At 46.6% G+C, this 14485-nt stretch overlaps 6 protein-coding genes across 6 annotated transcripts; 4 read left to right on the top strand and 2 right to left on the bottom strand.

The window, feature by feature from the left end:
* Nucleotides 1-2383: 2383 nt before the first annotated feature.
* On the top strand, nucleotides 2384-3322 carry PENARI_c001G08117 (uncharacterized protein; the record flags this gene model as incomplete). Its single annotated transcript, XM_022626772.1, has 2 exons — nucleotides 2384-2650; nucleotides 2714-3322. 2 exons carry the CDS (start codon nucleotides 2384-2386, stop codon nucleotides 3320-3322), a joined length of 876 nt encoding a protein of 291 aa, XP_022494010.1.
* Nucleotides 3323-3342: 20 nt separating this feature from the next.
* Nucleotides 3343-5391, bottom strand: PENARI_c001G10591 (uncharacterized protein; the record flags this gene model as incomplete). The annotated part of the gene is made up of 4 exons (XM_022626960.1): nucleotides 3343-4358; nucleotides 4405-5063; nucleotides 5112-5221; nucleotides 5272-5391. 4 exons carry the CDS (start codon nucleotides 5389-5391, stop codon nucleotides 3343-3345), a joined length of 1905 nt encoding a protein of 634 aa, XP_022493390.1.
* Nucleotides 5392-5947: 556 nt separating this feature from the next.
* Nucleotides 5948-7528, top strand: PENARI_c001G05573 (uncharacterized protein; the record flags this gene model as incomplete). Its single annotated transcript, XM_022626573.1, has 5 exons — nucleotides 5948-6317; nucleotides 6366-6544; nucleotides 6619-6637; nucleotides 6687-6813; nucleotides 6865-7528. 5 exons carry the CDS (start codon nucleotides 5948-5950, stop codon nucleotides 7526-7528), a joined length of 1359 nt encoding a protein of 452 aa, XP_022493788.1.
* Nucleotides 7529-8880: 1352 nt separating this feature from the next.
* On the top strand, nucleotides 8881-10299 carry PENARI_c001G06514 (uncharacterized protein; the record flags this gene model as incomplete). The annotated part of the gene is made up of 1 exon (XM_022626650.1): nucleotides 8881-10299. One exon carries the CDS (start codon nucleotides 8881-8883, stop codon nucleotides 10297-10299), a length of 1419 nt encoding a protein of 472 aa, XP_022494001.1.
* Nucleotides 10300-10930: 631 nt separating this feature from the next.
* PENARI_c001G05431 (uncharacterized protein) lies at nucleotides 10931-11572 on the top strand (the record flags this gene model as incomplete). Its single annotated transcript, XM_022626554.1, has 1 exon — nucleotides 10931-11572. The coding sequence occupies one exon, from the start codon at nucleotides 10931-10933 to the stop codon at nucleotides 11570-11572; it is 642 nt and encodes a 213-aa protein (XP_022494026.1).
* A 407-nt stretch (nucleotides 11573-11979) lies between these two features.
* On the bottom strand, nucleotides 11980-13785 carry PENARI_c001G04558 (uncharacterized protein; the record flags this gene model as incomplete). Its single annotated transcript, XM_022626475.1, has 3 exons — nucleotides 11980-12767; nucleotides 12819-13128; nucleotides 13642-13785. The coding sequence occupies 3 exons, from the start codon at nucleotides 13783-13785 to the stop codon at nucleotides 11980-11982; spliced, it is 1242 nt and encodes a 413-aa protein (XP_022493839.1).
* Nucleotides 13786-14485: the final 700 nt, after the last annotated feature.

The following is a 14485-nucleotide window of genomic DNA, read 5'->3' as shown; positions in this document are numbered from 1 at the left end:
AAGTCAAGTTCGTCAAACACGATACTGTATCCTAATGGTGATGAACCCCAAGCTTAAGATCCCGCCTAATCTATCGGACCAGGCAGGGTTCGCAGTACGCCCCTACTCTAGCATTATACAAACACACAGCGCCTTTAAAATTGGACCCTTCACTGGACTGTTGCTACCAGGACTGTCCTAGTACATTATTCACTACTAGAGACTATTAACTAATAAATAATGCAGACATGTCTAGAAGAGAACGAAGAATGATTCAAAACGCTGCGGAGAGTAACATAAGAAATTGAGGAAAGACAAACACTGATCAAGAAATGGGGATAAGGCTGTACCCCGAGAACGTGAGAAAAATGATACGATCTGATGAACAGGCGATCGCTAAATATATTGCAGAAATAGCAAAATGAAAGGGGTAGGTCGGACGGTATTCAGCGGGCAGCCACAGAAGATTGACTCCATTATAGGTGATCCAACAACCGTCATTATTCAATCCATACCCATATCGCTTAGGCAAAGAGGTCGCGCAGTAAGGCACTTGACCGGTAGGACTAGTGGAAGGTAGGACTAGTGGAAGATAGATCAGACGTACCAACTGACGTGTGTAGATGATTGCGAATTTTTTTATCAATTTGAAGGAAGCCAAGGGAGTTGATATTGAGTTTCCACGCGCACAGGCCGGTGGCCAGATCCCAGATCCTGACTGTGTTATCAGAGAAGAAAGTTGTTCTGGTTGTCTCGCCATTTTTGAAACTCGTTGTTATCGAGTACCCTGCAGTATAAATCTTTGAGCAGCCCTCCATTGGTGTTCTGAATACGGTCTTTGTCATGTTTAGAATCAGTCTTCCGCAGATCCCGCAGGCACGCTTGATTCAATGCTTCTGATTGTACTTGAGCAGTCACACCGGTTAGGTACATTCTTTTGAAGTCATGGGCCCCACTCACAGAACTGATTAGTGATATGACCAAGGTTCTGTCCAACTTGGAACCCAGAGTTTGAACCGTCATATGATGTCGTGTATGCCATTATTGCAGCCAGGTGATTCTTAGAAGAGTTAGTCGCGAACGTAGGGCTAAGTTGGCTAGGTCGTAGAAGTACCCCGCTATCAGGTGATCTATCAAGCGACGCTAGGAAGCAGACTGGTCGCTTTGGTTTGAACTCCTCAACCTGTCGAAAACGCAATATGTATAATATTCTCCAATGTGGAATTTAAAGTCACTTCGGCTAATATTCATTCATCCGCCTTGTACAAGAAGGGTTGCTGTCAATATTGGAGTGGTGACTCGTGAGGAGCATCGAGATATAGGGTATCAATCGTATGATTATTTCCAATATATACATAGTACTTTATCATGTGACTTTGAGTTACAATACGTTTCGATAATCCGAAATGGTCTAAGCCTAACACAGACTAGTGTGTTTCAGGATAAAAGATACGAGAGTTAAGTGGTGAAACTGATTTCGAGCGGGTCTGTACATAGCGCATAGTAAGTCCATATCTTGTAATAGTAAGGCGAGAAATTCAACAATTTCTCTTGGTAAAGCTAGCTGCCTTTCAAGTGTATATGCAGCTGCATTCCCCGTATTCCACTCTTCATCCTTCAGTAGCAAAACTAGAGTTAGGAGGATCCATTTTGGTAAAGATGCTTGTCCACCCAATGCATAGGCAGCTGAGCGCCTTACATCGGATTCTTTTAATAGTGAGGTCAGAGAGTCAAAGATCTCTCTTGGCAAAGTCGACTGCCTTTGAAGTGCATATGCAGCTGACAAACTTATACCTGGCTCCTTATCCTGTAAGAACAAGGCTAGAAACTCAAGAATCCGTTTGGGTAAACATGCTTGTCCACTTAATGCAGGCAGCCGCCGACCTCATACCTGAGTCTTTCAATAATATGGCAAGAGACTCAAGAATCTCTCCTGGTAAATCTGACTGCCTTTCAAGTGTATATGCAGCGGCATACGCTTTATGCTTCAATAGCAGGACTAGAGATTCAAGGGTCTCTGGTAAAACTGGTTGTCCACCCAAGGCGAAAGAAGATGAGGATCTCAATATCGTCTGTCGAATTGACCTGGCTGCCCCTAAACCAAGCTCAAAGGTACCGTCATACATCGGACTACTGCACAGGCATAGTTTTGTTTTCCTCTGCTTATGACCGCCAAACAACGCAGCAAATTCTAGAACACTGCGGCTTCCTACAGAGTACAGCGACGTGTTTGACCTTGAAAGGTACCACGCAATGTAAGGGCTACAGGTCAGGTTAGCGCCGGCCTAATCAATCCGGCAATTGCCATCGGGATATATGCTTATCGATTATTACATGAGCGCCACCCTCTGTCCATGGAATCGCGGGAAATTTTTTCTTGGATCGAGTGACAGGTGAAACAAAAATGGTCACCGATGACTCTTTACTTCGAGGCTCGACATTGCTAGAACAGATGTTCCAGCGCGGTGTGCGAATTGCTGCAATCACAGCAAAAGATAAGCTGCGCAAGATCCTTGCTTACGGATTGAAGGGGTCCATCTGTTTCTCGTCTGAGAAAGCTGCAGAATGCACCCTGGAGGAGAACGGTATTACCGACGTGGAGAAGTGGCTTGGCCAGACCGCGCCTAGTCAATACTCTGGCGACTTGTCTTTATTCGTGCTTGATGCAGGAGTCAAATTGCTCTAGGAGAAGAAATCCGACTTTTTGTATTTGACATTGTCCGACTATGTTCAGCACAAACATGCACCAGGAAGCAACGAGGCTGATGAGTTCATGGGCGCCATTGACGAGAGGTTGCAAAAGCTCGCTGCTTCGGCTTCTATCATCGGTGTCACCGGGGACCATGGCATGAGCCAAAAGTCCAATCAAGCAGGGGAACCCAATGTTCTCTTCTTGGAGGAAGTGCTCAATTCCAAATTTGGACCGGATGCTTCCAGAGTGATCTGTCCCATTACGGATCCGTTTGTCCGACACCATGGCGCACTTGGCTCATTCGTGCGTGTCTATCTCAAAGATATCACCCTGCTTGATGGGATGGCACTCTTTTGTCAATCGCTCCCAGAAGTCGAGATTTCTCTGAGTGGCAGGGACGCCGCACAGAAATATGAGATGCCTCTGGACCGTGAAGGAGACATCGTCGTGATTTCCAAAATAAATGTCGTAATTGGGAGTACAAAAGCCAACCATGACCTTTCGAACTTGAAAGATCATCCTTTGCGATCGCATGGAGGATTGAGCGAGCAAGACATTCCAGTCATTATGTCGAAGCCGCTGAGCAATACCAACACTGGAGTGACGAAGGGCTGGAGGAACTGTGACATCTTTGATCTTGTTCTCAACTGATTTGAGATGATATACGCATATCATGGCATCATTGAACGTGTTGCGGGGCCGATAGATGTACTATAATGCAGCCACCAGTCATCGACATCAGGGAACTGAGTCTGAAAATCAAAGCTGGCCATATTTTCCATCCATCCCAGATCGAATCCCAGTTGCTGTTCCGGAACTGGAGGAGCATGTTGCACCATTTCATGGGTAGAGTTACTAGGTAATCTATGCAACAATCTTTCTAGACCCTCACTAATGACCACGAGGATGTGCTGCTTATGCATAGACTGTGTAGTCTCCCGTAGAGCAGACACCGTCTGGGCCACTAGTGACAGGATTTTGTCTGTGTCAATTCGGATGACCGTCGCGTATTTGGTTGCGACTTTGAGAAGGAAGACAACGGCGAATGCGAGCATAGTATCAAAGTACAGCGGGAGTCCGTTTAAGAAAGAACGGAATTCGTCATCAGAGACAATGACACGCAGGATGGACATGGCCGATAAAACACCAGCGTTGGCAATTTCTTCCAGTTCCGGTGACATGCACTGCGGTGTATCATCCGATATTGGTGCACCCCGAAAAGCGTGCGAGCAAAGATAAAGCTTTGCAAAATGGAAGTGGAACCCAACTCCCTTTTGAGGGTAATTCCCAACATTTCGGTTGGCCTTGAAGCTTTCGCTCCAGTCTGCAAACCAGGTATCCAGGGAAATTGAGTATCGACGTAACTGGGGCAACGACTGCGGCAAAATCGGGGTATCGACATCGACGCCAAAAGTGTCAAAGACTTGGCCTAGGATGGACCATTCTTTGACCTGACTAATCAGTCTAGCATCATCCTCGGTGGCATGCTCCGTATCTAATAGCCGACTAGCAGAATCAATAATGAAGCCTTCTCTGGACATGGGAGGTCGGCCGTAGGCGATGGAAAAATGATGGTCGCAGACGTAGACAAGATAGTAAAGTCGAGCTTGGAGATAACCTTCGCGATCACCCTTTACAGCTTTGTAGATTCCACTATGGAGATTAATGTCTGATGCAGTGCGTACAGCTGGCTTTGTTAGCATTAAACAGAACAACGTATTTCGGTCACATACCATTTCCAATCAATGCCCAAGAAAGCTCATGTAGCCAAAATGCACCAACACACAGACCACGGATGTCGTCCTCGTTCACATTTCTTGAGAACATCTGTGCCGCGACAAGTGACTTATACTCACTATAGCACGCTTCAAAGAGGTGACCGAGAGATTGAGAATGTAACGCTCCCACTGAGCAAACTGCCGCCGTCAACAATGGCGATGCAATGCGGACTGAGTCCAAACTGATATGATCTCCCAGAATGCGATAGAGAAAATGATCCAGTCTGAGATGATATGTCTCAAACAGTGCCAATGCCTGGCGTAGTGAGACTAATCCCATGGATATAAGGTCTGGACGACGGGAAGTTGCCATGGTATTTGGCAAACCTGCTTTCCCGCTTTCTGAGACGCAAGATGCCGGAATAGAAGCAGGGCCACCACGGGGGTCCATGATCACTTCCCATGTTTGTTGCGGCTCACGATCCTCTGCTGAATCCCGTCGCTGACTTAAAGAAGGATCCTGATTGACAACCTCCCTGGCTGGGCTTATAGGTTGGTCCTCAGGTTCAGGGCCAGCTTGCAAAGCTTGCAACTCGGGCATCCCAACTCTGGTTGCGATGCTTGCAACTGCCTCCTCAAGCCGCCGCATCTTCTGTACGACTGCGCCCTTCCACCTTTGGTCTGTTAGTAACATGTACTACTAACGGACTCAAGGAACTTACGTGACATCCTCTTCTAGTAATGTCTGCAGGCTTCTGTTGACACTGCATGAGAGACCTCTCTTCTTGCAGCGTGAGCAAGGCATTTGACCCTCTCGCATATGACATTTCACCTGTCAATCTCATCAGTCACTGTGTTGGTATTTTTGAAGATAAGACTCACCTTTTGCTTTCGGCACGCAACACAGGCAGTGATCTTGCGGGTAATATCTGGTGGCTTACGATCACCGAATGATTCTCGCAAGGCACTCACGGCCGGCGGGGACGGTAATTCAATATCCATGATAGTTGATGCTATGATGCGGCAGAACGCTATCACTGATCGTTGAAACCGATATCGAATTTGCAATGTTTGCACCTGTCCTCTATCAGACCAATGAGACCAATGAGGAGTTCAAATTATAGACACACCAATCAGCGCAAAAACAAAGAACATGACTTGAAGAGACGGACTTCGCACCGCAGATATATCCCCCGGGCGGAGACTCGGCGGAGACTCTCGGGAGGGTCCGGGCGGCATGTGCGCCAATGGCTGGCCTTTCCATGGCACGTTTTCTATACCCCGTGGTGGCTTTCACGTCGTTCATTGCATCTTGATCTTTGCCTTTAAATGTTACACTTATTCATTGACAGGTGAAAGTTCGGTTCTTCTCGCCGATATGCCAATGCTAGGAGCAACTGTGATTCCAAGCATTTGATGACGGAGAAGTATATATCTTAATGAAGAAAAGTCAGATATGCTTCATTGTTCCATTGTGTTCGCCGTGAAGTAGAGTGACATTGCATCGTTGGACACTTTATTCTCCCTGCAATTCTTGTTGTACATTTTATTTGCTTCAATGGCCTCTCTAGGTGCCAAATTGAGGTTCGTCCTCACTGCGGGTGTTGGATTCTTCGCAGATGGCTATCTTAATCTCACAATTGGACTCGGTGAGCGATTCAACTTATATTTCCAAAATGGTAAAGTTCCAGCAGTTGACAGCGACATCATCAAAGGTGGCCTAAACCTGGGCATGGTTGCTGGGCAGCTTTTGTCCGGAGTCTTGAGTGATGTACTGGGCCGTCACACTATATACGGCAAAGAGTTGCTCCTCACTATATTCGGAACTTTGATGGTGATTCTACTGCCTTGGAAAGGCATGTCAGTCCAGTCTGTCACTGCTTGGGTAGCCGTGTTTCGTGTTCTGACCGGTGCTGGAATCGGTGCTGGTAAGCTATATCTCAAGGTATTAACAGGAAAGGACTAATTCGTGAAAGACTATCCGTTATCTTCATCTCTGTCCGCAGAAAAGTCACCATTTGGCTCCCGTGCCGTGCAGGTGTTGACGGTGTTCTCGAACATTGGCCTAGGCAACATTGCAGCGAGCATTGTGTTCCTTGTACTTCTCAAGGCATTTGAAGGGTCTATGGCTAATGACTTGAGCCATCTTGAATGGGTGTGGCGACTGCTATTGGGAATTGGAATTATTCTGCATTATTCACTCTCTACGCTCGCTTGACAATTTCAGAGACTGTCCCCTATAAGCAATGTGAGAGAGCCTGGGATATCTTTGCTTTACATGTATTAACATGATACAGATGTCTGTGACGATGCTGCCGGACAAAGACATGGATTTACAGAACAGTGGAAGGATTTTCGCGAATACTTCAATGAACTCCGCCATGCAAAAGTGCTTTTTGCAACGGCTGCTTCCTGGTTCTTATTGTAAGTTATATATTAGCCTTATACCTTTACATTGGCTTACATTACACAAAGTGACATCGCATACTACGGTATCAATCTCAACCAAAGCATCATTCTGGCAAGGATCGGCTATGCCAAAGGCGCAACACCCTGGCAGACCCTTTACAACACCGCCGTGGGAAACATTATCATTCAGGCTGCAGGTTTCCTTCCTGGCTTCTATGTCGGTATCTTCCTCCCAGATCGCATCGGCAGGGTTCGTCAACAGTTCTACACATGTATCATTGTGTGTATTCTCTATGCCATCTGGGCAGGGATTAGCACACAAAGCGCACATACCCCCACAGCCGGTTTGATGGTCATATTCGCGCTCTCGCAATTCTTGTTGACCGTTGGTCCCAACTGCACGACTTTTCTAATCCCCGCCGAGGTGTTCCCGACTCGTGTTCGAGGCACAGCACATGGCATATCAGCCGCTGCCGGAAAATGTGGTGCAATTCTTACTGCGTTTGCCTTTGGAACTGTTGAAGATGCGATCAGTCTGGAGGGTGTTCTTGGTCTTTTCTCCGGTGTCATGCTTCTCACTGCCCTTGTGACACTTATGATACCGGAGAGCAAGAATCATACCCTTGATGGTATCGAAAGAGGTGAGCTTTATGGTGAAAGAGCAGCTGTTGCAGAGTTATCATCATCTGAGAATGTTGCATATTTCAACGACAACGGTCCGAAGGTCTAGGCTATATCTGTATGTACGATGAGACCTCGAGAAATTCTTTCATGTATACCACTGTTATAAATAGTGTAGCTTGGAGGTCCTGGTCTATACTTAGGCAATGATCCGTTGAGCTGTCTCTTATATTTAGCCCGCAGTGTTATGTCGATCTGACGTAGATAGGCGCCGGTCCCCTAACTGTGTTTTTTATTGCCTGGTATATGCTCTTGCGCGTGACAGCAAAGAGCATAGCGGGCGTGATTTAGCTTATATGACTTTCACCTTAGCCAGCAAATCGGCCGTGCCATTCCTAAGCACTGAGATATAGCGTAGCTACCACAAATTCCAAACCCGGACTTACGGTTTGCTTTCTCCCCTTGAACAAATTCTCCTACACTCTACACGCGTATATGCGTTTTCACGGCCGTAGCTGACACCCCGAATGTTAACCTGTCTAATCCACCTAGCCCCTAATACTTTCACAAAACATACGCTCTCTATAGATTTTAGTACGTTCTCAGCCCGTTCGTTCGCGTGGCCGACTAACTCAAACAGTCCTACCCGAGAAATAACCTCCTATGATGTTCATAAACACACCTCACCCAGAAAACACCTTCCCTCGAACCCTTTTTATTGCTATCACTATCATAATCACTTTGTCTCCTATAATAACCTCGTATAGGGTAAAATCTATGTTCCTAAGCATTATCGCTTCTTAAATATTGCCTCGCCCTTAACTTTAACTCGTCTCTAGCAATAAAGGACAACATCCGACAACTGCTGCCGACTTTTGCAACACTGCCCTCCCCCAAAAGCCGCAACACTTGTTCCCAATATGTTCATACGTGGTCATGATTTTGGAGAAAAATCTGGTCGTATTGTTGTGTCAATTCATAAACATCGTATTAGCAGGATTCTGTTTACGCCCGGAATCCCGCACATCCGGAATTGGCTTTTTCTGATTCCGGCGTTAGGGACTGGCTAATCAATCATACGTCAGTAGTACTTGTTCAACCAAGATGAATTGCCGGTGAGAAAGAGAAACCTGGCCGGCGTTTGTTAGACGGTATCGAATCGGGGATTCTCTAGGTCAACTGGAGAGAGAATTGGAGTACATAAATGGAAGCATTCGGATCTAGAGAGTATGCGTGGAATATGCTAGTGCTAGGAGTCTAGAAGGTCAACCTCTAGAAAGTATTGATCCGCAGTACAGGAGAGTGGTGCTAGTACTGATATACCGTACTTACAATACCATACAATGTTTCGGGCATTTGAAGACACTGGTCTAACTGCGTAAGTGTATGCGTAATTATAAAACCAGGCATCCGTCCATACTCGACTGTCACAAATTGTTTTCTTGCGCCTCAACCCTCATCATGAACACCACGCTAGAACAGATCCTTGATATCGAAGATGCTCTCGTTTCAGACAAGAATCCAGTGCGCGATGAGGATACACTCGATTTTCAACGCTGCGCCAGATTGCAAAACTACCTCGTCGCATATGCCTACATGGCCCGCAATGGAACAAATACGCCCGATCTCGACGCCCTAGCCAGCGAGTCATGGTTCTTCAACCAGCCGAACGAGAATATTGACGCCGTTCGCGCTCGGCTTGACCCATCATTAAACTCATTCCTTGATTCAATCTATGATCTGACGCCGGGATTCTTCTACTGGGTGAGCAGTCTCCGAATGGAACTTGCCGACGAGTATTTCCCCCTTGAAGACAACGATTTCGAGGATAAAGAGCGGTTTGTGGTCATTTACCACACAACTCCCGACCTAGGCTCCCACTGTCTTGGTGTTCTCTACGACCAGCTGAACCATCGTGCCTCATTCCCATTGACCATCGAGAATTCAGAAAGTATCGAGCCTGTTGCTGAACATTGGGATATGTGGTTTCCTCTAGAGACGATTCTTACCCAATGGATCCATATGCTCCGAATGGGAAAAATCACGGCCGATCCACGGAACGAGAGAGACTTGTCCGATGAAGAAGCGAATTCGCGACATCAAATTGGATTATGGTGTTGGCACCCATACTGCGCTGCTCAGATTGATAGTACGGTTGCTGCGATGGACCGCTACACAGACGCGATCGAATCACGCATGCAGTCTCTTTTGCCAATATCCCGGAATGCACCATTTTTTACTGATGCAGAGCTCGATGCGGCTTTAGTGCCAAAGGAGTGCTTTATTCGGTCTTTTCTGACCCGAGCGAGGACCCCACGTTTTAAGCTAATCGCCCCCGGCCTGGAGGTTCCGCACGACAAGGAAGCCTTCACAGCGCGTCAGATGTTTAACGCGGAAGGTCAGGGCAGGGATGTGCCGTCATTCCTACTCTTTGCATCTGCGGATGATAGCCGCACGATCAGTTTCAACGAAGAAATTCATCGTTTGTTCTTTGGATCGAGAAATGATGTGCCATTCAACGAAGGTGATCCTGTTCCCACAGGATTATATAGTGCAACGGTCAATCGATTCGAATACGATTCTGAAGAAACTGGATTCCGCCTTCTACTCCCATTCGCACTACGACCGAATCTTGCCGACGAGGATGGAGCTAGGCGGAGTGATGGAACTCTAGTGTCATCTGGCTCATTCACGCAGCTTTTCCAGCATGGCATTTTTCACCCGTTTGGCGGAGAGCACCGGGCGCAGAGATTGGAGAGGCTGTTTGATCGATGGACTGAATTGATCGAAAGTGGTGTGGGGGCAGTGGGCGAAAATGGCGTTGAGGGAGGGATCGATATGTTCCAGGATGCAGATCATGGCGCCTGGGAGGATTACTAGATTCCCCCGTCCTGGTGAGATTTGATTGAATTATTTAGGAAAGAGAAGTGCATGAAGAAGGACAAGCAACATCAATGGATTTCAAGTATCAATGCATCTCCTACGTACAAGCACCACTATAACAGTTCGAACCTGAGCAATAAGCAGTGGAGTTGCAACAATATTCACTTACAGAGCCACAATCTCAGAACAAGGACCCCGGACATGTCACGTTGCCTAAGAAATTAGGACCACACTCACCATTAGTGAAAGTATACCCTGATGTCAAACAGGCGCTATACGAGCCACTTTGTTCGATCAGGGCTGAGCCTTTGAGAGAATGGAGACCAGGTCTTTTCTTTGATCCTGATGTTAACATTCACACAGCCCATAATGGCATACAAAGAGACAGATGAAAGCCATACACAATAGGGATTGTCGACTAAACACAAAGGAAAAAAGAACCCCTTTCGAGCTTGGGTTACCATTGTTTTCAAGAGCTGGGGGCAAGGTCAACTTTCATATAAAAGGGCTATCCGGAACATGCTGTTCATCGGAAATCACCCAAGCCTTCCAAGTCAATCCTCTCCCCCAATTTGCAAAAACAATTCCTTCGACTCCAGGATTCAGAGATCTCTGACACTAGTTGACAATGGAGAGTTCACCTAGTCCACTTAGCGCTGACCCGTGGAAGACTGCCGATCCATACTACCCTGCAACAAAAGAAGCGGTACATGCAGCAGAAAGTGAAGTACAGGCTTCCTTCCGGTTCATAGTCCGCAGAGAGTCTCAAGCCGAGCCCAGTGCATCGCATGTCATCAATACATGGGTCAATACCTCCTACCTAGTCTTGGCAGTATGCGTTGCTCTCGCAGATGATGGTGTCGATCAAGAATGGACTGCAAAGTTTGAGAGATGGCGACCGATATGGGAAAAAGTCCAAGTTGACGTGAAATACTTTGAAGAAGGTCCTAGCCAATTCTCTTTAAACAAATTCTTTTTGAAGATTCCCGCTCCGCCCATTTACAGAGTCCTAGTCCAGCAATTTGATGGCCCCAAGTTCTTTCCGCTTCGTGCTGCTCACGTTCTTGCACATTGTACTGGGTGTCGCCGCTGTCATGGAGATGGACATCATCACGAAGATATGTGGGGTCTCTGGCGATACATTTACAAAGCGCCTGTGGATAGGCCGCTTATTTTCTGTGTCACTTTGCAGAAGAATGAAAGTGTCAACTCGGTGAGGTTTGAGGATAATTCGGAGGTATCTCTGAGACAATGGCAGCCCCCAAGATAAAGGAGTTCCCTAAGACAGAGGAGGCCCCTAAGCCACTGGAGGCCAGCAGTACAGAGGAGTCCCAAGGCAAAGGAGCCCCTTAAGAAAGAGGAGGCCCCTAAGACAGAGGCAGTTCCCAGAACGGAGGTGATTACCGAGACAGAAATAACTTCCGAAATCAAAGCAACCCCGATTCCCAGACAAGTCTTGAAACTGAAGGGGTTTCTAAAATGCAAGTAAGTCCTTTCTCTTCTCTTTTCTTTTCCTTTTGTTGTATCTCTCTTTTGGTCTTAAGCAGCCTGAACTCTGAATCCTGAATTTTGATATAGATATAATGAAAATTCCTTCCAAGGAGCACAAACTGACCGTGGGTAAAATAAACTTCATTTGTCCAGCCCCCATTATGGCACGGGAATAGCTAACATCTACTAGTTCTCATGCTTTTCCACTATCGCCGCAGGTCCAACATATTCCTTCCGTCCTTTAATCACGTACATTCCCAAGCTCAGTATAAAAACTGCACCAAATATAACCACGCTCCAGTTGAAATTGTCCAGAGTTACTGCAACATCGCCTGGCCAAAATGACCAGAATAACGCAAAAAGGGAATAAAATAGAGCGATAACATTAACGGGCAAACCCCATCGTCCCATATCCCAGCGACGAAGTGGAAGTGTTTCGGGATGCCGGATCTTTCGATAGATGACACAGCTGATTGAAATGATGTATGTATACATTAGTGCAGCGACATTCACGGATATAATAGCGTTGAACGCAGTGTCAGATCCAATATTAATGAGAGAAAGCGCACAGCTGATAATGCAGGATAGAGCAATGGCATTCACGGGAATCTGGCGCTTGGGGTCAACCTTGCCAATCCAGCGAGAAAATGGTAGACCGTTGTCTCGAGCAAAGGCAAAGGTTTGACGGGAGGTGGAGGCATTGAAGAGAATGTTGCTGAAGATAACAGGCAGTAATATAATCGCCGTCAAACCATTCACTCCAGCTGTAGAAGTTGCGTTTTTGAAAACGTAGAGGAATGGGAACCCGGTAATGTCATCCAATGAATCTTTCACAGACGGATTAGCGAAGAGGAAAGTAATGAGCAAAACGGTGGCCATGATGCCATTGCTAAAGTAGCCCCAAGCAATAGCGATGGGCACATTCCTCGCAGCGTCTTTGACTTCTTCTGACATATGGGCGCATGCATCAGAACCTAAAGTATTTGTTAATATGCTTTTAATGTAGCAAAATGCGCGGCACGTACTCAAGGAGCCATAAATAGCTGAAATTTGTCCAATCATCACACTTAGTCCCATAGTCGACCAGCCGCCCATGTTCTCCCACCCTGTAACAAAAACAGCTTCTGCGGATTGACGAGGTGCCATAGCCCAAAGAACTATCAATATCACTGCCCAAGACAGCACATGAAGAATCATCAAGAGATTGCTCAGAACTGGCATCACATCGGCTCCGTACACATTGAAGATGTATATGACCAAGACCATGGCAAATACAAAAAGTGTGCCTTGCCAGCCCTGTGGCTCATAAGTTGGATCTCGGACACTGATCAGACCCTGTATGATGGTTCCAGTTAGGAAGGATCCAGAAGCTGCACCAGCTTGCCATGCTAACACTGACATCCAGCCTGTGTAAAAGAAATATACATGTTAACAAAAAACACCGTAGTCATCGCATGCCAGGGGTAATACCTGTGATATAACTTAGAAATTTTTGATGTCGAGGCGAAGAAAACTCAGAGACCCAATGATATTGTCCGCCAGAAGTTGGTGCCATCGAGGCCATTTCAGATAGTGAGGCAATAATGAAACCGAAGCCTATGAAAGTCCATAAATAGGACCAAAACATGCCAGGTAACCCTCCATTTGACAACCCCTCTGTGTTCGAGCTAGTCAAACCTGTCAGCCATACTTTCTTTAACTCTTTGAAGCGTCTCTATACCCACATTAAAATAAACTCCCATGTTGCCTGCAAAACAGAAGCAAAACTTAGAGCAGCCACGGGTCGTAAGTTCCTCTATTTTGGTATGTGAGATAGATAATCCTTGTATTGTAGTCATGCGGTCGTACCTTTAGTTCTTGGACCTTTCCCATCCGGTGCATATCACTGTTATCCAATGCAGTCCCAGCGTTTTGGTTTTGAGGGACATTTTGACCGACGGTCTGCAGCTCCATGTCCAAGGCTTCCAGCCCCGGGGCTTTTGTAGAGACCATGACAATAAAACTGTGAGCGACCAGATAAAAAGAGGACCAAAAAGAGAAGAGAAATTCAAGTAGACATGGAGGGGCAAAGATGATGAGTTATGAAAAGTTTACATATTAAGCTCGCTCCAAGACGCGCCCGCATGTCTCTGTATCCACTAGGTTACGCCCCAGGATTCCCCTCTTTGAGCGATCCGCTCGCATGATACACTTCATCGGCTTTTGCGGCCCCCTTCGAGGGCTGGATTTGATATCATTAAGATGTACAGCATTTGGTAGATGAACATTGTTACTTTTGCTTAGTTATGATCCAGAAAAGAGTGTGGGAGAGAGAGCAAAAATGCATGGCGCGATAGCCACGCCAAGCTAGGTATTACAGGAATGTGTAACGCCTTGATGAGCTGCATGGGCTGATCCTTTGCGCGATGACCGATGTGGAGGTACCCTGCCTTGCGGCTGGCTTCTCCACCGCCCTATAGATCGCCGCGGATATGCCCGCCATTTAGATTTAGTAAATTAACATCTTGAATAAATGGAGAGAAAACTAATTCTTCACTATTAAACACTTTCCCCAACGGTTGCCTACACCTGGGCAAAGGGGTAAGGCAAAGCTGACCTAGGGCCCCTGCGCGATCGCCGCATACCCCTCTCATTCTTGACGCAGCTCCATGTGAAAATAGTAATTTGATTAGCGATCCTAACTAACCCCATT

This window comes from Penicillium arizonense (assembly GCF_001773325.1).
Source record: "Penicillium arizonense strain CBS 141311 chromosome Unknown PENARI_contig001, whole genome shotgun sequence".
In the NCBI taxonomy this organism is placed as follows: Eukaryota; Fungi; Ascomycota; class Eurotiomycetes; order Eurotiales; family Aspergillaceae; genus Penicillium; species Penicillium arizonense.
The sequence above is the reverse complement of the archived record's forward strand: the minus strand, read 5'-3'. Positions and strand labels throughout refer to the sequence as shown.